The 27,900-nt window shown below is 41.6% G+C and overlaps 1 protein-coding gene across 1 annotated transcript; it reads right to left on the reverse strand.

Annotated features, from left to right (window-relative positions):
- Positions 1–16,870: 16,870 nt before the first annotated feature.
- On the reverse strand, positions 16,871–23,354 carry LOC125719295 (uncharacterized). The gene is made up of 3 exons (XM_048993948.1): positions 23,324–23,354; positions 22,109–22,265; positions 16,871–20,089 (listed from the first exon to the last, which is right to left on the reverse strand). The coding sequence occupies exons 1-3, from the start codon at positions 23,352–23,354 to the stop codon at positions 19,207–19,209; spliced, it is 1,071 nt and encodes a 356-aa protein (XP_048849905.1). The 3' UTR covers positions 16,871–19,206.
- Between the last annotated feature and the right edge of the window lie 4,546 nt (positions 23,355–27,900).

Here is a 27,900-nt window from a genome sequence, read left to right on the forward strand (position 1 = left end):
GTGCAGATCCTAGAGCAAGGGCCTTAACTCTAACACACAGAGACAGGTGCTACATGTGTGTGAATCGTTTATTTGCCATTTTTGGATAAAAAAGGGGTGGTGGGTGCCTAATCCTCTGTGCTTCTAATCAGGTCAGTGTGCTTGAGCCTGCCCTCAGCAGAATAGTTACAGGGCAGGCCCTCGAGCACACTGCCTGATCTTGCAGTGTGATTGCGCACACACACACACACACACACACACACACACACACACACACACACACCAGGGTCAGTCAGTGCATTCAAGGGCCTGCCCTATAACTATTCTGCTGAGGGCAGGCTTGAAGCACCACCCCCAACCTTCCAATCACAAGCACAGGGACTTCTGAGTGTCCACAGAGCCACTCACCAGTCCCATTAGGCCCTGATCCGAATTTAACTTTTGACTCTCAAACACGTACGGGTCAGATCAGTTTGTGGATCTGTGGCGATTTCTGAACAACTTTTTGCCCAAATCTGGTTCAGACTGGTCAAACTTGCTATGTAGCCCCTCAGAATCTTGGTGCATCAGCTCTGTAATGTCCGTAGTGGATTACTTCTCTGCCTGTCCCAATGTCTTAATTAAGCATTCGATCCACAAGTGCAAATTGCATAAATTATATTAACGGATTATGTACAGGCACATAAACCGTGATTCTTAAATCATTAAATAACTTCGTTATATGATTTTTCTAATTGCTGTAATTAGCACATTACTACACTACAATTAAATAATTACACTATATTAATCTCTAATGTTCTCTCTTTTCATTTTCAGTATTTTGGATCACGGTCACCAAACTGCTCTTTTGTTTTGCGACTGTGCATTGAGACTCCAGGAACTTTAAGAGTATATCTCTCTGGATTTCAGGACAATTGAGGAGACAAAATATTACCTTCTATGAAAGAGTGTTTTTTCCACGACATAAATCCAAACACAGTGTAGCCCATTCAAAACAAGAACCACAGCATAAATGCAATTACTCGCTCTGGTCTTATGTATAATATTTAACCTGGTAGATAGCCTACATATTTATTAACTATCAAAATATAATAAGTCCACCAACGCTGTGGAATACTTTGATAATGATCAATTTTTTTTCACAAAATAATCCAAATCACTTAACATGAATATATAAATATTTTTACAATACACACATTAAAATACTAACAATCATGTGTTGCTAACCCTCTATACTAGTAAATCACTTGAGGTCTTAACCATTTTATTCCATGCTCACCTGAAACACACAAACTTTTTCACATTTCCCTAATGTTTCGTATGCGTTTCATTTATATCTACATATCAATTTCAGCACAAGAATATTATCATTTATACGTTTATGCTTAATTTGGTGCAGAAATGGAGGCGAGCATCTTCTTGCATTAAACACTTATATTTTAACACTTTCAACTCACCTGAAGAAACACAGGTGCACAGATGACAATATAAATATACAAATTTGCCCCATTTTTCTGCTCGCAGTTTTACTGACAAGTTTCTCAAGGTTTTAGTAACAAGTCAGCTTGGCTAATCTCTCGAGCACAATGCCGTTTACCAAGTGTGCGCTCGCAGGTATCATGAAAAGTCATTAGCAGGTGGTGAGTTTAAACACACATTTAAAGGAAAATGACTTTTATGGTAGATGATTAACTTCGGTCTTTACTGCAGTACAGAAGGAGCGATAACTGGTCGATTCACCAAAAAAAGTGCTCATATTCAATGTCTTCGCTGGAAGCATTTTCCCTACAACAAACAATTTGAAACGTCCTCATCAATGCGGGTCAAAGACGCCAAATGTTCAATGCTTGTATGGACCTTGACTCAGCAATTTCCATGCTCAGCTTGCACACTCAAATCAGTTTACATTAGAAACCATACTTCAATATCAGGACATTTCCAATGCTTCAGTTCACATCAATGGGGAGGAAAATATATATAATAAACAGAGAGCCTGCCGCCTGGTGTCTATTAAGCAGTACTGCACTAGCAGGATGACCTCCGATTAGGTGCAGCACTGAATGTTCAAGGACACATATTTTTCAGAGTTGATGTTGTGGCACATGTAAATTCAGCATCCTTCTTCCGTAAAGCTGATCTAACCATCCTCTTGGTCACTGTCCCTCATGGAGATCCATGACTCTAACCCTAACCCCCTCTTCCCCTCATACTAAGGACACCCCTCTCCCCCTAACCCTAAGGGCTTCCCCTTAACCCCCTCTCTCCCTAACCCTAAGGATCCCCCCTCCCTTCCTAACCTTAAGAACCCCCTTAACCCCCTTTCCCACTAACCATAAGGGTCCCTCCCTTCCCCCAAGGGACTCCCCCTACCCCCTCCCCCTCTAACCCTAAAGACCCCCCCTTTATCCCCTCTCCCCCCCTAGTTCTTCCCCTTCTCCCCTAACCCATAGGGACTGAATTTTACCCCCGTCCCCCCTAATCCTAAAGACCCCCCACTTCAAAAGTTCAACTGTAGCCCTATATATAAACCCCCCCCTCAACTTCAACCCCAGACCTACACCTACCTACAGACACCATTCGAGACACCTAGAGTTCCTCACTCTCTCATTTTCATTTGATCTCATTTTAGGGTTTTATTTCATTTTAATTTGATTCCATTTTAATCCTACTCTTACTTATGTTTCTTTAATTTATTTTACTGGATCTATTTATTTATATATGTATTTATCCAGAAGATCTATTTATTGACCCACCTATTTATTTTATAAATTAAATATATCATTTTAATCTTTTTCACAATGGATTTTTATCTGGATACTGGATAAAATGGATTTGCCTGGATACCTTTAGGGTTCTTCATACTTATCACAAGGGTCTCATTGATGAACATTACTCCTACTTACCGCCAATGTCAGCCTCCATCAGACATGGTCTTCAGCTCTGCCGAGAACATCCATATTATATATGGAGGAGATCCTTTAGGGACGCCTCCACCGTTGTCTGGGGATTCCGCCGCTGTCGCAGGGGGTTTCTGGGAGGTACAAATAAATAAACATTTTTTTAAAAGAACACGGGGAGGGGAAACCAGATTGAAACACCATTTGGGTGCCCCACCTCTGCCGGTTTTTATTTTCTTATTTTCATCCATATTTTCTATTCTAGTTTATTTTAGCAGTTTCGGGACAGCACCCAATACATACGTCATTCTCCCCACGGGGCAATGCACCTGAAAAATTATAGATGCAATTTTAAAACCAAGCTTTCGCCGGGGGCAACTTCTCGTCGCCTTTGCCTGGGGGTATGGGCATCTCCGCCAAGGGAACCGAAAACAATAGAAAAGGGAAAAAGTTAAAGGTTTAATGCAGCCAGTGCACTCTGAAAAACAAAGCAATGATGGCTCTGAGGTTGGCTGGAGAGGTGTAGCACTTTATGTTGAAGATGGCAAATACACCAACAACCATTGCTATGCAAAAGGAATAATTTATCTGGGAAAAGTGGAGGGGAAAAACAGGGATTACTGAAGTCTCCGTCCAGTCCTGCGGTAGTGTGGAAGTCAAGATGTTCTCATTCATTTGCCATGTCCCAGACGAAGCTGGCCATCCAGTAGACCAGGGGGCTGACCCCACTGACAGACTGGAGACGCTTAGCCTTTGTGACTTGCTCCTGCATCAGGTGAAGCAGAAAGCTTGCCAGAATCAAAGACATAGCAAAAACCACGTACATAGCTACCACTGCATCCAACAATGTCTTCAGCCTGTGGAAAAGGAATAAAAACATCTAAAGCATCACAGCATAAAACCTCTTCCTATTTAGTGATGTATGAAAATGTTTCGATCTGGCTAGATAAGTAATTCTTCAGTGCAGTCACTCACACAGTGACCTTGGAGTGCTGCTCCATAATAATAATAATAATACATTTTATTTATAATGCCCTTTACATCCCAGGATCTCAAAGGGCTACAAGTTAAAATAAAGAGAGAGACAAAATAAATAGTTTAAAAGTAAACAAATTTAAAACTTCTAAGTGGAGGAACCAAAGGTTTTGTTAAAAAGAAAAGTCTTTAGATGCTTTTTAAAACAGTCAGTGGGTTGTGGTGCCCTCAGGAAGTCAGGGAGGGCATTCCATAGGCGTGGAGCAGCAGCACAGAAAGCCCTATCTCCCATAGTCTTCAGATTGGTTCTTGGTTTGTGGAGGAGGTTGGCCTGCGTAGAACGGAGGGAACGTGTTGCGCGTTGTGGGTTGATAAGTTCTTTGAGGTGGGGGGGGAGGCATGTCCATCGACGCATTGGTGTGTAAGAAGCAAAACCTTATACTCAATCCTGGCGGAGACGGGAAGCCAATGAAGTGAGTGAAGAATGGGAGTGATGTGCTCATGTTTTCGCACTCTCATCAGGATCCTTGCTGCAGAGTTTTGAATGTATTGGAGCCTCTGCAGGCTCTTGCTAGGTATCCCAAAGAGAAGTGCATTACAGTAGTCCAGTCTAGAGGAGATAAAGGCATGGACCAGCTTTTCGGCATCAGATAGGGAGAGAATGGGGCGGAGTTTGGAAACGTTCCGGAGATGGTAGAAGGAGGTCTTACAGAGATGGTTGATATGGGATTCAAAGGTGAGTTGGGGATCCATTTTTACGCCAAGATTTGTGACTGTTGATGAGAGAGAGATATTAGAGCCAGAGAAGATGATACTGGTTATGGGTGATGATTTTATCTGGTGAGGGGTGCCAACCAGAATGGCCTCGGTTTTGGAGCTGTTGAGTTGAAGGAAATTGTAATCCATCCAAACCTTTATCTCCTCCAGACAGACGGTGAGTTGAGATGGGGATGATGGGGATGATGAGAGTGGCGTTGCAGCTGTGGCATTTACATAAAGCTGTGTATCGTCGGCGTAACAGTGAAAGGAAAATCCATGGCGGCTGATGACCTGACCGAGCGGAGAAAGGTAAAGAATGAAGAGCATGGGGCCAAGAACTGACCCCTGGGGAACGCCACAGGAGACTGTGTGTGGCTTTGAGGTGGAGTCACCCATAGCAAGGTACTCTATCCGGTTTGCGAGGTATGATTGAATCCAGCTGAGGGCAATGTCAGTGAGTCCAAAGGTGGAATGTAGTCGATTTAATAAGATGTCATGGTCAACTGTATCAAATGCAGCAGATATGTCCAGGAGAATAAGCAAGGAGGAAGAGCCAGCATCGGATGACATCAGGAGATCATTTGTGACTCTTACAAGTGCCGTTTCTGTACTGTGGTTTGACCGGAAACCAGATTGGAATTTTTCATAGAGGTTGTTGAGTTTCAGGTGGTTATGCAGCTGGATGGCAACTACTTTCTCAATCACTTTGGATATGAATGGGAGATTGGAGATGGGCCTATAATTGGAAAGGACTTCTGGGTCCAGGTTGTGTTTTTTGAGAAGTGGTCTTATAATGGCTTTTTTTAAGACAGAGGGGATATGACCAGTTTGAAGAGAGTTATTTATAACAGAGGTGATAAGGGGACTTAAGATAGTGATATGGGTCTGCACCAGGGAAGTTGGGAAAGGGTCCAAGGCACAGGTGGAGGGTTTCATCTTCCTGATGATGTTTTGCATCTCTTCTGATGAAGCCAGAGAAAAGCAGTTTAAGCGCTGAGAAATAGCACATGTTGAGGAAATGGTTTGGATCTGAGGGCCGGAAAGGGCAGAGCGAATATGTGCAATTTTGGATGTGAAATAATCCATGAAATGGTTGCACTGCTCTGCTGTGGTGCCAGTAAGTGGGAGGAGGGGTTGCGGTTCGAGGAGATGGTTAACAGTGGAGAAAAGCTGTTTGGAATTTCCCGCACTATTTCTGATGGCATCAGAAAAAAAATTTCGACCTTGCCTCTATGAGAGATTTCGAATATTTTTGTTGGTGCTCCCGGTAGGCTTGCTTGTGAACGGTAAGGCCAGATGCTTTATAGCGCCGCTCAAGGACCCGACCTGCTGTCTTCATTTTCCGAAGCCCATCTGTGAACCAGGGCGCTGAGCGTGAGAAGGTCACAGCTCTGGTTTTAACAGGGGCATGGTGGTCCAGAAGGCTACTCAGATGGCTGTTATAGTAGTCCACTGCTTCATCAGCTGATGAAAAATTTGTGGAAAGATGCTGAAGGTCTGCTGCCAGGTGTTCTGGGTTGATGTTTTTGAGGTTCCTAAAGCAGATATTGCGTTCAGGCTTGGTGAGGCTAGAAGGAGATGGCAACTCCATAGAAATTACCTTGTGGTCGGAGACACCTAGGTCATACACCTGCAAGTTGGTGAGAGAAGCAGAGTTTGTGATGACCAGGTCCAAGGTGTGCCCCCTGTTGTGTGTAGGGACATCAACAAGTTGTTTTAAATTAAAGCAGTCGAGCAATTGAAGAAATTCAGCAGCAAGGCGACAAGTGGGGGAGTCAACATGGATGTTCAAATCACCTAAAATGATGACATTGACAGAGGATGTGCAAAAAGTTGTAAGGAGATTAAACATCTCAGAGATGAACGATGAGTTTGGTTTTGGTGGTCGGTAAGTCAGAAGAAATAGCAATAGTGAGGTTAAGAGGTTGGTTGATGGTGGTGATGCCATACTTGTCCAGGCCAGCATTTGAATGCAGATTACTTCTGAGGATGGCATCGTTTACGACATTCATGATGGACACCATGGAATGCCACCCTTTGTTATTGTACCATCCCTATAGTATCAGTGTTTGGGCAACAGTCGAACATCTTGCAATTTCCATTGGACAATATAATTTCTAACAATAATAGGTGATTCTGCAAAGTATGTTAAGGCAGCAGCAATGCTAGCTACTTGACTTAACGTTATATTCTCGTTCAAAGTATTTTAAGAATGGTCCTCTCTCTTGCATAGCAAACTGAGTATTTACACTTCAAAGAAAAGAAGGTAAGTAATTAAAACAAAAAGGGTTAGGGCTGTTGTACTGACTTTACCATAACTTTCATATAATTAAATATTTTAGATTTATGAAATTAGATGCGAGAAAATCCAATTTTTGCCTAATATGAGGCATAGTCAGACTCATAATTTTCAAAAAAAATTTCAATTTGTAAATTTTTTACCAGCTGTGCCCTTAGTTAACCCTCAATTTTAAACCATGACTTTGTATTAGAAATAGCAAAATTACCTGATATTTCTAAATTGTTTGAGATATACCATTTGGAGATTTAGTGCATGATACTATAATTATATAGACACAATTATTTTGTAAAAAAATTCAGTTAAAAAGGTGAATAAGGTTGACAAAAACACTATTTTGCATCTTCACACTGTACAGCTCATACAAGAACCAACCCTTGTGATATTCAGCATGTGCCCCATCTGGATCAAAACATCCTTCATGGTTTTAGGGTTCACATTAAGCACAGGAAGTTGCCCATCAACAGAGATTCCTCCATACCTAAGGAAAAAGACATTGACGGCTTAATAGCAGTTCACTCCTACACTGTGTTCACTGTGTCATTCAGTAGAGGGAGCGTCCGTTCTGCATATGCTCCAGTGTAAGAGTATATAGACTAGCTTACATTTCTAATGGATAGTACTTGAAAAATTACATTGAGATTCTACAGAAAATAATAATTTACCTTTGTTCATTCACCCAGAATTTTATTTTAAAACTGGAAAAAAACATAACAGTGTTAACAAAAAACTGATTACACTGATGGAAAAATACTGTGAATATAGGAATACTATACAATTCGGGGAAAAATGTGAAAAAAAAATCAATTAAAAAGCATTGGATAATAAAAATACCTGGTCCTGATGAGAGTAGGGTAGGTCTTAACTAGGTAATCTGAAATATTTTTGCTTGTGAAATCAAGCAGTACGTCACCAGTGGGTTGAATTCTCTAAAACATTCAGGAAAAAAATACCATAATGAATAAAGTTGCAGAGAGCACAGGACACGAGATGGGACACCCTGCATTGGATGGTAATTAGTCACGGGCAAATGAAGCTTCATAAGCCATTGTCTGTATTTTTGACCTCACTAGAAGGCAGTCTTAGTTAATTTTGAAGCTTGAATTCAGCACTTTTTAAAAATAGAGAGCAAAAACTAGTGGTGTCAGATAATACAGCAAGTGGTTCATGAAGCTTCATTTGGCCATCACTAATGGTGATGCATTACAAGTCATACATACCCATACTATGAGCAATTTAATCATGGCTACATATTTTTGGACATGCTATATGAAACTATGGTACCTAGAGGAACCCTACAGAAACATGCAAACTCTGCACACAGAGACACAATTCAAATCACAAACCCTGGGTATGTACAGCTGCAATGCTACCTACTGTGCTATTGTGCTACCAATAAAGTGAGAAGTAGTATATAATTATGGAGATGCACCAATACTAATGAACTAACTGGGAGTACAACAGCAGAGAGATAGTCGTAAGGAAGGGAAATGTGGATGGGAGTTTTCCTTTTGACTGTATGGTTGCTTGCATTTTTTGACCCCACTAGATGGCGCTCTTGGTTTGCTTTGTGTCATGCTTTGAGCCCTTTTCTGAACAGTGAGCATCATCTTGTGGGGCCAGAAAATACAGCAAATGGTTCATGAAGGTTAATTTGGCCATCACTAGAATACAGTGTATAAATATAGCCTTGTAGCTTATTTTTGTAGTCTTTAATTCGATTCAATTCAATTCAACTTTATGGTGATTACAGTATACAGAGGTACACCTAATGAGAAGTGTCTTGTTACTTCTAGAGCTGATGCAAGAAGTTTAAAAATAGAATAGTAGAACACAACACTGCTTACTGTGAAGTAGTAATTATTGATTGTTCTTATTCTGCCAATAAATTTGTAATGAATTAATGTGTTCCTTGACCAGTTTTCAGCCAAAAATGTATCTCATTAGCTTAAGCAGTGCTGAGGATGACACATAGATGCATCCATCAAAGGCTGCTTGATGATTCCACAGGTCTCCTATTTCAAAGATGTTATGATGGATAATGATTGTGGAGATGGAGGAGAATGTGGGGCTTTGAGGATAAATCCATCTGATATGGGAATCTAAAGCATTGAAACACTAAAAAAATTTGACACAGTTGTACTCCAGGAGAAAAGCACTGACTATAAATCCTTCAGCAATAAGAAACACAGGGAAAGCTACCTTGTCATTCTCTTTATGCGTTTGTATTTACTGCTTTTCTTAAAGGACACACCTGTTATTAATTTCATTGGTCCTCTCCACAGAGTCGATGTCCATGTGGATCTTAAACTTGATGCGAGCTGGCAACTCAGAAGTCCAAGGGGTCATGTCCAGGAAGACAAGTCCAGCCCAGAGCTTGTTCTCTCCCTGCAGGTCCAGGGTTTTGACCGTCATCTGACCCTCAACAGAGAGGCCGACAAACTTGTCCAGGTCCAAGCACTTGAAAAAAAGCATGTGGGGGGGGGGTCACATTTTCTAACCTGGGATGTGTGAGGAATGGGACCCAACACCACACATCAAGAAAGGTTCTTCTGCCAAAGAGTGGCAGTCCTCAAACCTCAGATTCATGCTCCCTGACACCTCAGCAGTGGCCCCCTATTACAGGCAAAGCGTATCTAACAACCCCATTCAAAATACTGTACAATACAGCCCAAAAAGGCCCAAGACCAGGCCTGAAAGCTGACGTGTCATTCCAACATCCGATAAAACACGCGACACGAAAAGCAAAGCATATAATAGATAAACAAGAATGGGCATCACTTGGGTGAATGCGACGATAGACATGTATTTGCATATGTGATCTACATTTTGAGGCAACTCCCGGAAAAACGATCTCTATGGACATAGACTGACAGGCCATACTGTCTGAAGCCTAAACTGTGGAGCTGGTGCAGACTGACAGCTGTGCCTAATTTGGCTCAATCAGATGGGCTTATCTGTCACACTGAAGTACTGTTTAGCCCGACCGGGGACAAAGGCTAAATGAGGAGCAGATCCTACTCGTGCTTTACAATGTTTCTCCATTTACATGCCCTGTGCATTTTCAGACCTTGGCCTCAAAACCAGGAGGCTAAAAAGATGAATTGAGCAGGTGACAGAGAGCTCTGTCTACTCAAAATACCCTAATGTGATGCAATTCAACTCAAAGAAAATGTACCGAGTTCTTTTACACATACACAGACACGCACGCTTACCCGGCCTTCTCAGCGTCACAGAAAATGTTATTCCTCTCCCAACGAAATTGGGATCCTTTAAAATGTTACATTCCCACAACTTATTACTCAAGGGGAAAGTAGAAGGATAATATAAATCCACTAACATTATGTGATTTAATTAGTTACAGCATGGCTATAATGTTTTCCTCCGTTAACTTACAGTAATCTATTGATAGTACAGCTATTGTGTTATTACACAATAGCTGTACTAACGCAATATTACTACAGGCTCCACCTCCAGAACTTTCTCTTGCATCTTCTACTTGATCAACTACTTGATCGCTTTTTTTTTTTTAGAAGAAACCACAATGGGACTAGGGTGACATTTCACCACTCTAATTCAGAAAGGTCAAGCTAAAATCCTTTTGGCAATAGTGCAAGATAAAGACATTTCCTGATCTTTCCACTTCTATCCTGTGCAAAAAGTCATAGTTCATCCATACATTTTCTGATGATTTCTCCTAATCAAAATATAGTAACTAGAAGTCAATCCTGCAAAGCACAAAGCAGAAGGCAAAGCAATGTTCAAGAGGGAATGTCACTGTAAATACAATTACAGTTACAGATGTGCTTTACTTTTAACTATTATTAAACTGCAATTATGATGACTTGTTCAATTAGTAACATTTTCTATGAATGCAATGTCTAAAAGATTCTATAAACATTAGTACACTTTATATACCTCCCTTCTTGGCATAGTTGGCCCAAATAACTTAAAAATTCAGTAAAGATGTAAGACATTGCAGATTAGATTATCATAGACAGACTTAATAGCAGTTGGTAATAAACAATTTGAACATCTAGGTAAGGAAAGCCAGGATTATTCATTCATTCATTTTCTATACCATTTGTCCTGGTATAGAAAAAGTATTGGGTCATGGAGGTCCAGAACCTATCCTGAGACAATGGGCACAAGGCAAGGAATAACCGAGCATGGTCCACCAACCTATTGCAAGGCACATGATTATACACCATAAGTATTATAAGTAAATAATGGATGGGTTCAAGGACAACTGTTGGTCAGTTCCTCCTCGTCCCATATATATGTGAGAAATAAGTATGTAGGTTTTATTAGACCTGTCGTTAAGAAGGATATGCAATGCTTCCATGCAGCACTCACGGTAGACTGTGCAGCAGTAGATGAGCCCATAACAAGACAGAAATGGACCACACAGTCTCAAAAAATACCTACGACAGGACAGCACAATAGACATTTTAGCGTCTCTCTTGATACCTTTTAAATTGTGTGAAAGCGGACTGCATTTCAAGCATTTTTAAAGGGATTAACATAATAGAATTTCAGTCAAAGATCAATTTTGGTAGAAAATTTGTGAAAAGATATCTGATAATCTCTTCTTTCAATCCGGAATGCACTCACAGTATTACAATTGGGTCAACGACAATGGGGTCACCTACTTCCCCTTTTCATCTGTAAGCTCACGACAGCTTACCCTGGATGATGTCACATTCAATACCTTCTACCTGAACTGAACAGCCACAAGCAAAAGTTCAACAATTAAACAGGGCTGATGTTGAGTGCTACTCATATGTGTAACTCAACACCCTGACGTTATCCACTATCTAGCACTCTAATATCAAGGTGTTGAAGCTTTTTTGAAGAGTAACATTACCTGGTGCAACTTCTTGGAGGTGCCCAAGAGCACTTTGCCCCACAATCGCAGATCGGGGCCAGCAGTGTGGTGGTCAAGCACCCTGGGAAGCTGAGTAGGGAAAGAGTTTATGGGTAAGTAAACACATTAACTGCAGGATAAGCCTGAATAAGCCAAATGTCTATTGTTTTAATGCAATCATACAATATGTAACACTTACAGGTAGGTGTACACTACTGGGAGAAATACTATATTGGGGCAATTCCTGTTTGCTTTAAATATTGGAGGCAGGTGTGGAGAGGTGGGGGGGGGCTCCTTAGCCTTTGATACCCATGCATAGGCAGCTCATGGCATCTTTAGACCATGGCATGCTGCATTTATACTGCATAGTCTCACCACCTCACTGGGATTTACATGCTATATTTAATACATAGTATAATAATAACTGTCTTATTTAAAAGAGAAATGAATTAATATGTGGCCTTGGGGGGGCGCTTGCTTAATTATGTAACAATTTTGCAAACATATTAGTTTCATGACAAAAGTCTATTGACAAGCAAATTTTACATTTACAGCATTTGGCAGACGCCCTTAGCCAGAGCGACTTACATGCTTTAAGATTCTACAATGAATTTGTTCGGATACTAACTCAATAAAGACCCAGACTATGAATACTATCTATCTGAATACTCTGTTGGGAAATTTTTTAACCCTAACCCTAATTTTTTTAATAAGGAAAAGAGCCCAGAGTAAGATGCCAGAAGTAATACATCTCCACACATACATTTCCTTTTTAGTATGCGTTATATTTTTTCTGACGGGCTCATTTAGTTCTGTTCTTGCCATTTTCCTTTTAATTGTAATTGTAGTCACTGGCTCCCAAAGGGATACTAAACAAAAATGTCTGGTGTTTCTTGTTACTGTATTGTAAAGGTGTTACTAATTAAAAGTCACCCAATGAGACTGCTTGTAAATTAACTTTTTAACTCAGAAAACTGATACCATCTCCTAAGGCTTTCTGTGCACTGTATACTTCATTAGACTTAAGATGCATTTTAGATTTTAAATAGCTGGAAATCACAGTATCTTCCTTAATAAAAAAAACCTGCATTTATTCCAAATAATAGCTAGTCTTCCACCAGAGAAAAACAAACAAAAATATATACTATTTAAAAAATAAAAAATAAATCAGGAAACATTCTGCGATAGAGAACTCCAAAAATCCACATCCTTCCACTTACATTCGCCCTCCCTTATCACTTCAGATAAAGAGGTAGCAGTACTGAAAACGCAAATTCCCATGCAGGGGCTGTGATTGAAACTGTCCCCCACAGCTGTTTACAACAGGAAAGACCCATGCAGAAAAACATGGGCCTTGACTATGGGGGTGGAGTAAAACTGCTTATCTGTATGGGGCGGAAAAGGCAGAGCTGGCAATCTCTCCAGCCTGATTGGACGTTGACTTATTTTGCTGTTCCGCAGGTCAGCTAATCACACCACTACCCTCCCCACCGCCTCAACAGAAATGACCGTAACGACCACTCGTTAGCAGCGAATTTCAATTAAACCAAAATTAAACATGTGCTCTCCACACACAAGCACAACGTGGTACTGTCCATTTAGTATCAGGGAATGCAAACATATTCTCTTTCCTATTAGCTTTGCATAGGATAAACCACCATTTGCCTATGAACTTATTCCTTGATTTTATTTTTAAATATTACAATTTTTCATGACACTGACAGAATTTCAAACCTCATGACTTCACCCACAAAACAGGGAGAACAAATCCATTTTTAGATGACAATATGTCCTTACATGAAAAAAATATCCCAGTAAACCACATTTTATTATCGACCGTGCCTGCTCTACAGATCGGTAGCTTTGGTTACTGAAACCTTGCATCACTTCCCCGCCCGTCCTCAATATAAAAAACATGGGTGAAAGACCCCAAATCACCCAATGTCCCACTAAAGCATCCATGTTTATTCTGTTAAAATGTAAGCCCTGTAGCTAAGAACTGCTCTTACCGTCATGGTTGTGAGGGCTGGGATTCAAAAGCATCCCCACTGCTCACATTTAGTCAAACATTGAGAAATAAACAGCGCATAATTTCCCTTAAGCATTGAACTTCATGTAAAATAACAAAATATTAAGTTACACCATAAGGCTTATAAAAAAATCTGAGTTTTTTTCTCTGTCATTGTTCTCTCTTGCATGTGTAGCGCCCCCGTCAGCCCTCTATGGGGTTGTACACTGTATTAACACTAACCGGGGGGCCCAGGTTTCGTTTGTCCTCTCCCTTTCTAATGCGCTGCGATCCAATCAGGACCTGTGCTAAACTAGCATATGCATCTATGGGCTCTATGTTCGGTGCAATCTTCTCCGCAATACACAATGACACAGTTAACTTTAAAACATTTACTAAATGACACTAATCGGCACCAAACATAATACATTCAAAAATATTCAAAAAGAACAACAAATATACAAGAACCCTCAGTCCCTCAGGTACCGGTGGCCCTCAAAACACGCGTCAACTCTGCACCCTGTGCTCCCTGACACAAAGAAGTGAGCCTCTGAAACAAACTGGCGTTAGTCCCTAAGATTACTGGAGTCTGATCTGGGGTAATTGGGCCCGGGCAAATCAGTGCCAGAACAGACAATGTCTCTGGAGCACCTGTAAACTCTTTTGGGAACTGAACCTCCACCACCACATAGCCTTTGTATGGATAACTGGCTTCACTAAGGCCCCATATGGCTAAACCAGATACAGGTGGATGGGGACATTAGACAAGTACTGTGCATACCACTTCTCAAAGATAATAGTTACCTGTGACCCACTATCCAACAGTGCTGTACACGGGTGACCATTGATCCTAAGCTGCACTGTAGATATGGGCCCTACTAAACCTTTCCGCACAGAATTTACTGACTTGAACTGTATGGCTTGTTTTTTTACAGAACAATGCAATGCCTCGTTCCCAGATTCTCAGTCACTATTACTATGTTTCTCCCTGGCTCTACGCAGTGAAGCTATCAGTTTAATGACTTCCTTATTTTCTGGATACGTGCACTTCCTAGCTATATGCCCGTTTCCTCCACAACGGTAACAGAAACGGTCAGCCTCTCTCATGCCATATGTCTTGTAAGAAGATGGTGAACTGCCTTCGTTTGAAATCGGTTTGACAGCACTAGCCAAAACTGATTGTCCCCTGACCTCTACTAATGTCCTTACCTTCTGTTTAAGCCTACTAACTCTTCTGCAGTGCAACAACATCTGACCTGTCCTTATCCACAGATAATGGTTCCAAAGGTAAAATTTGTGTCTCCATAGCATCCCTAGTAGCATTAGGATTGCTGCTCATTGCTATTACTTTAGATCAGCCTTTAACTCCTACATCTCAAATCCTGACAACAGAATCCTCTTGAGCTCCAACATTATGAACCCTAACACTTACTCGCTGCCGTGACTTTTCATACTCTCTCTCTTCCAGAATCTCGGTAAGTCAATAAAAGCAGGGGGGTTATTCCTCCTCTCTTTGAGGCACAATTGTAATAACAGCAAATCAGCGCCCACTGCTCCTCTGAGTAACTGCTCTACCCTTACCCTATCCATATCCCTTACCAATATTCCTCCTTTCTTTACCACTTTTGCCAGGAAAGGTTCCAGTCTCCTAAAATAATCTGATAATTTCTCACCAGATTTTTGTTGCATAAAACGGAACGCAAAATACAAATCCTCGCCAGATTCTGGTGACCCAAAAGCATTGTTTATAGCTTTCAGGTATTCTTTGGGCTTGGCTTCAGGTTTACTGAATCTCAGAACCCTGATAATCTCTAAAGCAGGGCCCCTCAAACTTTCCAGTACTCTACGCCTCTTTTCTCTATCAGGACAATCACTCTCCTCTACCATCAAAGTTGCCTGCTCCAGCCAATACTCCAAGGGTTCCTCCCCTGCAGGAGTGGGAGCGATGCCTGAAAAAACCCTGGGGCGGCGGTAACCCTGACCCTCAGACTGACCCTTATAAACCTGTTTTAACAACTCTCCCATTACTTCAAAAAGTGACTCCTCACTGTCCCTTTTATAACTACTGGCCGCACAATAGCTCCGTAAATCAGCCACCGTTTTCCCTTCAGTCATTAAAAGGTCCTTCAATTTTTCTGTGAACCCACTTGAAACCATAGGAGCCAGGTTAGCCACGACAATTTTCCACACTTGGGCTCCATCAACATATTTAATTTCCCTGGGGGCAGTCGAGAGGTCTATCTCCTCCGAGCATTCGCACAGGACTATCAGGCAAACGGCCTCTTTACTGTACGTCTTACCTCTCACTCTCATGCGTCCGCAACCCTGAACGCCTTGAAGTACTTCCTCAATTTGCCGACCGGTAACTTCCTCGTCTACTCCAACCACTAAGAAGGCATGGTAAGCCTCAAGACCTTCCCCCTGACACCAACGAACAAACCCTAACCCTAACCCTAACATAGGCTATGTTCGGTGCAATCTTCTCCGCAATACACAATGACGCAGTTAACTTTAAAACATTTACTAAATGACACTAATCGACACCAAACATAATACATTCAAACATATTCAAAAAGAACAACAAATATACAATAACCCTCAGTCCGGTAGTCCATCAAACACTTAAATATGAAGAAAATTAAAGCAAAGGACCGTGGCAGGCCTGGTTGATGCTTGCGTCCGTAGTGACTACAAACGAAAAAAATGGACGCTTCACTCTGAAGAGCAAAAACAAAATAAATAAAAAATAATACGCCTACCAGTCCACCCAATTCCAGGCGTGCTCCAAATATCTTTCCTTCATTCCACGGTCTTTCCCTCCCGTAGGGCGAATTTACTCTCCCTCTCCGAAGCGCTGTGCTGGTGATTCTCCGCTGTCCGCAGCTTGTGGCGAGCCCCTCGCAAGACGAGCAGTCCTGCGACTCCAGCTCCAGCCGGCTTCTCTCTTGACCGGGTACGCTGGCATTTCTCACCGCTTCACGGCTTGAAACAGTCGCTCACAAGACGAGCAGTCTTGTCCGCTTCTCCTTCCCCGCCAGTCTTCCTTTTTCCCCCAGAGTCTCTCGTTCCCGCCAGAGTCTCTTGCTCCCGCCCCTTTTCCCGATTGGCGGACATAACAGAACCCAATTAAAGTAAACGGATACAGGAATGTAAAACAACCATGTTCTATTCATACTCCGCAGAATAAAATTAAAAAAAGAATCGAACACTGGATTACACATGCGTATGCCTGTTGGGTAAGAGCCTTCCATTAAAAAATTGTCTTAACTGAGAAGGTGTGTCATTCCATCCAGACCGTAACTCTGTCTCGTGCCCTTTGCATGAGATTGTCTCCGGGTCTCCTGCAACCCCGGCTACTTGGACGATTAATGCATGAATGGATCTAAGGTGCCTTACATCAGTCACAAATATAGCAATAACTACCCACACATAAAAGATTACTGAGCTCTACAGGAAAGGTGTTAATACAATGATTGGTTCAGAGAGATAACCAATCCGATTATACAGAAGGTGGGTCCAAGCAGCTAGGGGAGGCGGGACCAAACAATCAGATGTTCCATAACCAAGGGAACCATAACATTAAGGATGGCTAAACACAGGAGCACTGCAACTAACTAACATGGAATAATAAAGAATATCACTAACACACACAGAGCAACACTAAGAAACAGTGACAGAACAAAAGAAGGAACAGAACAAAAGCAGGCACTTAAATAAACCATGAACAGGACATTGTGTTGGACAGGTGAAAACCCTGACTCAATTAACCAATCAGTAAGGCACAGGACAACAAGAAACAAGTGGAATACATACAATTAACAAGCACAGGAAACTAAGGAACATTACTAAACTCACAGGCTCACAACACTAGGAAAAGACTAGGGACAAAAGTATAAGCAGAACAGATTTGAACCAGGCAAGGACAGGGTAGGCCAAAAACAAGGGCAAAAAGCAAAGACAAAAAAAAAAAACGCAAAACACAAGGAATAAACTAATATAAAATACACAATAGGTGAAGCTGGCCTCAAAATCATGACTAGAGGTGTAAAGCCACAGAACCACACGCTCAACCCATAGAGCTATGAGGCAGCCCCGGGAGCAGGGAAACACACTAAGGACTAAGGGCTACAAGATAAAGGAAACAGGATGACCATCGACACCTACTGGCAAAACAGGAAGGAAACAAAAGGGATGGGGCCAGACAGGCACCGACCCTGACAACAATCATGAAGAAAATATCCCCTGAGGGAAATAAGAGAAAGGATGGAAACTCGATAATCTGATTTAAAATTTCTAAAGAACTTATTTCCCAATATGACATGTGGCTTAATATTTATAGTGTGGTCTGACATCCACAAGTCACTAAGATAGATGGTATCACAAATGCAAGAGCATAGGTCTGGTTTCAATATTGTTAGGGGCAAAATCAGCCCTGAACCCCCTGACCCATAAACACACACAGTATTTCCACAGTATTGGTAAGGACGTGTCCATACTGTCCATTTCCAATTCTATGGCATTGAACAAATGACAGTTCTTATCCAAAATTCTTGTTTGCTCTGGCTGGGCTTAGACTTTGCCAAAAACAGGACATCCACTTCCACAGTAAGTATGATCTTAAACACATGCTAAAATCAACCAAGAAGTCGTCAAATGTCGGGATTGAAAATCACATTCTAAAGTGAATCCAGTTGGTAGTGAGAACAACAACAACAACAACAACAAATTTATTTTTATATAGCGCATTATCACAACATTACATTGTCTCAAAGCGCTTTACAGTATCCTCACCCAAAGCCCCCAGTGAGTAAGCCATAGGCGACAGTGGCAAGGAAAAACTCCCTAGAAGGAAGAAACCTTGAGAGGGACCAGACTCAAAGGGGAAGCCCATCCTCCAGGGGCCAGCAGGGATAGTCAAATAGAGAGAGGAGAGCAAGGAAGATAAGCCAATGCCGAAGCCGAGTCTTCTTCCAATTGCCAGGCAACCAGAGGTAAGGCAGCGGGTCATACATGGAAGATCAGAACGGCGAGCTGGATGCAGGGACGTCACTGGTGGTGGTCGGGTGTGCTGGATATCTTGATAGATTGAGGTCTCCAGGCATCACCCCCAGGAGGAGTAGGGGAAATAAAATGTACAATTAGGCATAGTAGAGGAGGCTATTGGCAGTGCTAAAAGCTAGGTGAGTACAATATGAAGTGCAATCTGCAAGCTCCGGCAGATATGGCTATGGCAGCATCAGTAGGAGGGAGAGGCAAGTGGGAATGCCGGCATGGGGAGTCCCTGAAATGTCAGCACTCCAGTTCCACAAGAGATTGCAAAGCTAGAGTGACAGCACTGACAATCCAGTTCATCCAAAGCCAATGGCACCGATCCCCACCCAGCTCTACACCTCACACTACAGGTCTGACTGGGAGTGAAGAGTTAGCTAGGGCTAGAACTAGTGTCCCTATACGCTAAACTAAACAGGTGTGTTTTTAGTCTGGACTTGAATATTGAGAGTGAACCTGAAACCCGCACATCCGGTGGAAGACCATTCCACAGCAGAGGAGCTTTATAGGAGAAAGCTCTGCAGCCTGCCGTAGCTCTTTCTACCCTAGGCACTAACAGATATCCCATGGCTTGAGAGCGAAGCAAGCGTGGAGGGTTGTATGTGGTCAGCAGTTCACTAAGGTATTCTGGTGCAAGGCCATTTAGTGCTTTATAAGTTAATAGCAGTATTTTATAGTCAATTCGAGACTTAACTGGCAGCCAATGAAGAGAGGATAAGACCGGTGTAATATGATCAAATTTTTTAGTGTTTGTTAGAACTCTGGCTGCAGCATTCTGTACCATCTGAAGTTTATGCAAGGATCCAGACGGGCAACCCGATAGGAGGGCATTACAGTAATCCAGTCTGGAACTTACGAAGGCATGTATTAGTTTTTCTGCATCATTAAGTGAGAGCATCTTACGAAGCTTGGCTATGTTCCGTAGATGATAAAATGCAGTTCTAGTAATACTTCTTATGTGAGCATCAAAGCATAGATCTGAATCGACAAGAACGCCAAGATTTCTAACTACCATGTTAGGTTGTGTAGGAAGGTTACCAACGTTGAGGTGGTGGAACTTATTTCTAGCAGCCTTGGGACCAATTACCAGAACTTCTGTTTTTTCTGTGTTTAACATAAGGAAATTTTTTGCAATCCAGCACTGGATATCTAATAGACAGTCTTCTAACCGAGATAGCAGTGATATATCATCAGGGTTAACAGATATGTACAACTGTGTATCAACAAACACTACAAACCACAGAAAAATCTGACTGCTTTACAAAAGGACTTATTAGTGCAATCAGTACTAAGAGAAGACACACATAATACTGTTAACAAGGGTGCAAATCGTTTTTTCCTACTAAAATATTATTGGTGTACGGATGCATTTTTACTGAAGCATATAATTTTTTTCAGTATAAGGTTTAGCATGCTGACTCGTACTGTTTATTTTCTCTGGCATTTCCATCTCTCCAAGCGATGTGAATAAAAACAAAACCGCACTGTGTCAACAAAAACTCCAGAGCCTTGTTGTTGGACCTTAAGATCACATTTCTCTGTGACCATATCTCACAAGCCATTGTGCCGGACGCCCAGTAGGAATTACACGCATCTGCCCTCACAAGAACTTCGGGAATGCCAGTCACGTCAGAGTCGCTGCCTCCTCTAGCCCCAGGAACAGAAATCAGGCCTGAGAACTGGTTGGGTCCTAAGGTCTGGCTCATGTCCAATCTCCAGCGTAGAAGTACAATAATTAAATGGAGGACAGCGCTGGGGCTGGCCAGCGGCACCTCAGGGTCCTGCTGATACCGCACACATTCCTGGGCACCTGCTGGGAATTAATTGTCCCACATGTTCCTTTTCCTTGGGATCTTACATCTGACTTCAACGCCCATTTGTCCACTCTCTAGAAATTTGCATGCGTCTGGGCCTTGTGAGCGTGTTTAGCGCAAGTGCTCCAGTTTGCGTGCGTGCAGAAGTCCACAAATTTCTACATTGTGTTTTTGTGTGCTTGGGCCCAGTGCCAACCTGGCCAAAACCTGAAGTGACTTGATCACAAAGATGGCTGGAAGATTTCATCAGATTAGTTGCTAAGTGAGGACCCAGCCAGTGTGTACTCCCTTCAAACAGCTACGGGGTGAATTGACAAGTCTTGAGAAAGGCCAAGTCAGTGAAAGGTTTGCATTTTTGGGATAAAATTTGCATATGAAAGCTGATTGAAAACCATTGAAGTGTTTCCTGGAGCTGCTAGATTCCCTCAACCTACAACAACATGTTGATGTCCCCACACATTCCAGGGGTCACACACTTGACTTGGTGTCAAGTGAGGCCAAACACAGAGCCCTGTGGGACACCACAGGTGACGTTGTGGATGTGAGATTTTGCGCTGCCAAGGGTGACATGTTCGGTTCTGCCAGTTAGGTATGACGTGAACCAGTTATGAACAGTTCCTGAGAGTCCAATGGTGCATTACAGGTGGTGAAAGAGGATGTTATGGTCTATTGTGTCAAAAGCAGCTGTCAGGTCAAGGAGGATGAGTATAGAAGGGGAACCAGAATCTGCTGTCATCAGAAGGTCATTGGTGACCCTGACCAGGGCTGTTTCAGTGCTATGGCCAGGGCGGAAACCGGACTGAAATTTTTCAAACAGGTTATTCAGTTTGAGGTGATCATGAAGTTGTGCTGCAACTGTTTTTTCCAGAACTTTAGAGAGGCATGGAAGATTGGAGATGGGCCTATAGTTAGAGAGAACTTCAGAGTCCATGGTGGGTTTTTTCAAGAGGTCTGATGACAGCAGTTTTTAAAATAGAAGGAATATGGCCAGTCAGGAGAGATTGGTTTATGATCCTGGTGATGAGTGGAGAGACGGCAGAGATGTTGACCTTTAGCAGGGCTGAAGGGAAAGGGTCCAGGGAACTGGTAGATGGTTTCATTTTCCTGATGACGTTCTCCACCTCTTCCCGCGTGGTAGCAGAGAAGGAGCAAAGTGGCTGGACCGTCTCAGGTAGTAGGTCGACAGTTGGAGGAGGCAAGATATTCGTGATGGAGAGGTATGAACGGATATTATCAACTTTTTGTCTGAAGAAATTGATGTGCATGTTGCACCTCTCCACGGTAGCCTGAGAGTGGGCAGGTGAAGGAGGTTTGAGAAGGTGATTTATAGTTGAAAATAGTATCTTGGAGTTCCTGGAACTGTTGCTGATGATGGTGGAATAGAACCTTGACCGTGCAGCCTTCAGAGCTTATGCATACGCCCTCTTGTGTTCCCTGCAAGCCTGTTTGTGGACAGTCAACCTGGAGGGCTTGAGCCGCCGCTCAAGGACACGCCCAGCTGCCTTCATTTTTCGTAGCTCGCAGGTGTACCAAGGTGCTGAGCACGAGAATGAGACAGATCTAGATGTTAAGGGGACGTGGAAGTCCAGGAGACTGCTCAGGGACTGGTTGTAGAAATCTACGAGGTCAGCAACAGAGGGGGAGCTGACAGGTTCAGAGGAGAGAAATTTAAGGTCCAGGGCCAGGGCATCTGCATTGATGGTCTTCAGATTTCTGAAATGGATCTGACGTTTTGGTTTGATATGGGGGGAGAGAAAGGGCAGCTCCATTGACACTACTTTATGGTCCGAGATACCAAGATCATATACCTGTAGATTACTGATGGGGGCGAAGTTTGAAATGACCAAGTCACGTGTGTGACCCCTGGAATGTGTGGGGACATCAACATGTTGTTATAGGTTCAGAGAATCTAGCAGCTCTAGGAAATCAGCAGTGAGATAACCGGAAGTGGGCATATCTCCGCCTAGGAAATGAATATTAGCACGTTAGCATATTAGCACGTTAGCATATTAGCACGTTAGCATATTAGCACGTTAGCACATTAGCACGTTAGCATATTAGCACATTAGCACGTCTCTTTAAAGCAGGTTGTCATCAGCATGAACAAAAATTCAATTAAAAAAAGACATATTCAACCCTGCATATAAATGCCACTAAAGAAAAAAACTACATATGCAAATCTTGCATAAAATGTTGCCAGAGACAAGGTTTAAATTAACCAGTAGAACCTGCAACAAAAAAATAGTCTCACTCATCTGTAGTGCTTTTATTACATTTATAAAAAAAAAAGCTCAGATAAGGATCAGTGAACTCACCATTCACTATGTAAAGTTCCTGACAAAAATGATAAAATAATGAAACTATGTATTTATATTGTAGATTTTTTTGTCGCTGGCAGTGTTGCTGACTTGTTCATTCTAGAAGCCTGTTTTTCCAAAGCAAGTGCTTTGTTGGAAAGTGTGTTTCCATCCAGTTCCATGAAAATGTTCTGGATTACCTCAAAGGTGTAGCGGAGCTCAGCAGGGTAGCTTAGGTTCAGGGCATACATCAGCCCAAACAGCATAGCGACAGCTAATGCTACATTATCAAGATCCTTCAAAACCTTGATCCCCTCAAGGATAATGCCAATATCATCTGTTTCCTCATTTGAAACATGTTCTTTTACAACATAAATACCAATAGTAGTGTCCTCAATGGCCTCGTCCATGGCTCCTCCCATCCATGCACTTTAAAAGAGACAAAATATGTGATTAAGACCTAGTATCAAATCCTTGGTGAGTAATGAGCAGTGATTTATTTAACATTTCTTGTATTGAGAAATTCCCACCAGACAAGTTAGAATTTTGAGCATTTCATTACAAGCAAAAACCAAGGAACATTTTAATAAGAAAATTGTGTAAAATGAGAAAAAAAAAGTCCCCTTGTACATACCACATATTCTCACACAAGGCTTTCAGGATCTTCGCCCATATAGATACAGACCCCTTTAATGATGCACTCTCGTCCAGCATCTACATCATCACACTGAAAGGAAAGATTTTGCTTTTAAGTAGAATCATATAACAAAGACAGTTGACAACAGTCACACATATACAGTGTTTCCGCTTTTAAGTGTTTGTGTTGTCACTGATTTATTAGCTCAAATCATGTTAAAGTAGAAGCACAAACCTTTGGGTTTGAAGAATTATATTTTGAGAAGCATGTCATATGACCAAGCTTAATTTTTCATTTGTGTTTTTGTATTTGTCAATTTTGTACTTGAAATGTCTAATCTGACTGAATTGGTTCATTTACATGCACTTCTAAAGGTATTCACAAGCAGTTTTAATGTAACGGTTGAGTTCTATAAACAAAACTAGACTAAACCTGAAACAAAAAGACGCTAATAATATCCAATTGAAGGTCAAAATATAGATTTCTTTTCCCAGTATTCTCAACAATTTACCTTAGCCATTTGTTCAACAACCGTTTTGAGCTGTACACCTAGCTTGCCACCTCTCCTTTGGAAGAGCCTCGTCAGCTTCTCGGAATACATGTCAAGCTGGGACAGAAATTTTGACTGAAGTGGGACAGTAGTAATTCGCCTGAATTCTGCATTGACCTGAAAACAAAAACAAAAGTACACATAATTTAAAATGAATAGAAAATGTAGTAAATAAAAGTGAAGTTTGAAGTTTATTGACAGTTGTAAAACTGTATTTAAAATTTTAACTTGTCAAAACATTCTAAAAAACATAAATTGATAGGTATGACATTAATCTGATCTCACTGACTTCAGACAGAGCAGGCCACCTTTCCATGAAATCTCCCACCATTGGTGCATCGCGAACAACTTCGTGTCTTCTGTGAGCGAATGTCTTTTCCATCTTGACTTTCACAACCTCTCGGTTATTCTTCTTAACATCCAAGAGAAGAGCTTTTTGCATGGCCTCCAGACTCTCCACAGTTTCTGTCCATGGGTATGCAGGACAAAAATTCACCTCTGCTCTCTTGGCCTTTTTCACACCAAAGGCTGCACTGCGATTTCCTGCAGGTTTGTTTTTTTAAAGGGTTAACTGTGACCTTTGGGCAGCCCAGCTTTCTCAGGTGTGTGCGGTAGTTTGAGAGTTTATATTTCAAACTAGTTTTCCATCCCCCATATCCAGTGCAAGACTCCTTCTCAGTTAAACAGGGGCGTTTCTGGATAAGACTCTGAGCTACCTGTTCCATTTCCTTATCTCTTACATAGACTTTATACTGTACAATTTCCTGCAACAAAGAATCAAGGATGGCTGATTTCAACTTGGGGTCTGGAATAAGTGTTGTGCCGTTTTTAATGTAAGTCCCATTTGCCTGCTGAAGTTTAATTTCAGCATCAAAGGAGAATTTCGGTACATAAAAAAACATCGGGCCAAGAGGATCGAGAGAGAAAACTTGGGGTGTTTGGCCTAGATTGAAAACAACAAGTATCTCTTCCTGCTGTGTGGAAGTGGGCCTTGACATATCAATGACTTTAAGAGTATCTCTGTCTTCAACTTCTGAAACAGATGTAAGATTAAGGAACTCATTTCCAAACAAGTTATCCATGAACTGAAGACTGAAAGAGCCCTCAAGTCCACACTGTGTCTTCACTTCAACTATAAGGTCATCAATAGATGCAGGGAGTCCACATGGAAGAGTCCACCTCTGAGAGCTGCCATCAGACAAGACGATCTTGAGTATCAAGGGGGTCCCCATCTTCAGAGCAGTTTACTTTGCACACAGACATGAAAAGGAGCAAATAGGAAGACACCCAGTGATTTGACACATTTAAATGATTTATGGATAAGCATTTCTAAAAACAATTGTATTATCTATTATGAAACCAAAAGTTAATCAAGATGTTCATACAATGCTTGCACTACAATTACAAAGGCTATTCCAAATAACCAATGTGAGTGAAAATCAAAAGATGAATGAATTCTGAGTAAACACTGCGTAGCAGGTGAGGTTCATCATGCTGCTTCCTCCTATAATCATTTTTTTTAAATGAGCAAAATCAAAAGCAAAATACAACATCACCAAATTGTTCACTACCATCCCACCTTTTATAATAATATGCCTTTTCAAAGTCACCATGCGGGATGATCCGATCTTGTAGTCATTTAGTGGATAAATGTCCTTAAGTTCAGTCAGTGTCACAAGGCTGAATGTTCTTGTGGGTGCTGGGCTGAGATCAAAGGCTCTATAATGCTCTCGATACCAACCACATAACTTTTTCACAATGTAGAACATATTGTCATGTACAATGCAGATTTGATAAATTTCACTAAATTCAGTCAATCCACACATTGCTCCATGAGCCAGTATCATTACCTTCCTATAGGTAATGCCCTTGTATGTCACACACTGTGTTTGGTTTGTCAGAGAACTTTTGCCTGATGATCTGTGCAATCTCCTCTTTTAGCAAGTCTACAGGTAAAGTGGATACAGCTGAGACCTCTAGATTAGACTTGTTCAGACATGGTGCACTCAGATGGTAAGCAATCATCATCTGATGCTTTGTGGCTAATGAGAGGGGCACATTCTTAAAGCAACTTGTGTGTTTGACAACTTCCTTGAAAAAGCTGTTTGCCCTCAAATCGCATTGTTCACTGACTGACAAGTGGACCAAACAGCCTTATCATTTGTGGATAGTGCTCCAAAAAATGGTGTTTCGGGAGCAGCTTGATGTCTGGGAACAGCTCTTGGTATCGCATCCTATGCTCTGTGATTTTACATTCTAAAAATGCCAAAGAGTCATCATCATCATGTACAGGGGACACAATATGCTCTGTGATGTCCTTCAGATCCGTAAGAACAAGCCAAGCAGGCTCACCATCAGGTACATGTGATCCAACCAAAAAGGGCAAGAATCGGAGCAAGCTCCAGTTTTCATGAGCATTCCCTCCCACTGTTTTTGTACTAGAGAAACTTTGCGAGATGACATGAGGTTTATTTGTCTTATCAGCCCATTTGTATGGAAACTTCAGTAAGGCATTATTCAGATCAGCTAGTGTGAAAAGCTTTTTAGATATCAACACTGTTAAGCAGTGAGCGAGCTCTACTGGGATAATACCCTCAAAAACATCATGAGCAAGATCAGGTGGATAGCCAAAAATGGCATGAAAATGAGAGAGTTTTTTTGTGAACACACATTCCTTTTTCACTCCACAAAAACTTGTACCTGACTCTTGGGCTTGAGCAAGATGGGTTTGATAAAGTTCCTTTGTCCTTAGACTGAAAGTACCGGATGCAACAGAATATAACTGAATATCAGATCTGTTGCCCATGCAAAATCTGCAGTAATATTCTACAGAAAAACTCTGCAAAAACCCTGCAACACTATGTGCTCCCAGGTTGTCAGCCACAACACTGAATGCTGTCCCTTGGACTGACTCACCCAACAGTGGGACAAAAATACCTTGCTCCTCCAGAGTTTTTAGATCATGAAGAAGAGGCTCAAATACTTTTTCATAACCATAAGTTTTAACATCATCACTTTTGCACAAAACTGCCAAATAGATAGATGATAGTGAAGAGTGAGACCCTGGAGGCAAGTTAGCCAATACCCAATAAACAGCACGCTTATGTTTTTTTCTCGAGGTACCAAGGGGATTGTAGGTTTCAAAGTCATCTACATACAAATTTACAATGATCCATGGTTTTTCACAGGCAAGAAAATCATTTTCTTTAAATATGGAACCATCTCTTGAGGACTGAAAAACTCCAGAATGTTTTTCCTGCTGCTTTTGATAATTCTTAACATTATCAACAATTTCCCTTTTGCTTAAAAGCTGCTCCAGGGTTTTCAAAATTGGGACATACTGAAAATTATGTTTGTTTTTTGCATTAAGACAATATTCGACAGGCTCTACAATGCTGAAGTTCTACTTGTAATACTGCTTACGCAGGTAGGCCGTACTTAAAGGACCTCCTTTCTGAATAGAGCATTGTAGAGGGCCGTCAGTAGAAATTGCCTTTACAATCTCATTAATAATACTTTCGTTAACAGGGAGGTCTCTCTCATCAAAGATGCGACTCACTTTGTCAGAAGATAAAGGAGCAGTTGCAAAACAAATCAAATGATGAAGTTCCCCCAAGAATTCATCAACAGCTTTGCTTGGAACATGAACCAAATGCTCTAACTTTAGTAAAGCAGCAGCAAATGTCTGCTCTATGATCTTCTGCAAATCTTCGGTGGGACAGTGGTGGACTGAATTAGCAGCAATACCTGGCTCTGGACCTACACTCTT

Source organism: Brienomyrus brachyistius, chromosome 23 (genome assembly GCF_023856365.1).
Source record: "Brienomyrus brachyistius isolate T26 chromosome 23, BBRACH_0.4, whole genome shotgun sequence".
Lineage (NCBI taxonomy): Eukaryota > Metazoa > Chordata > Actinopteri > Osteoglossiformes > Mormyridae > Brienomyrus > Brienomyrus brachyistius.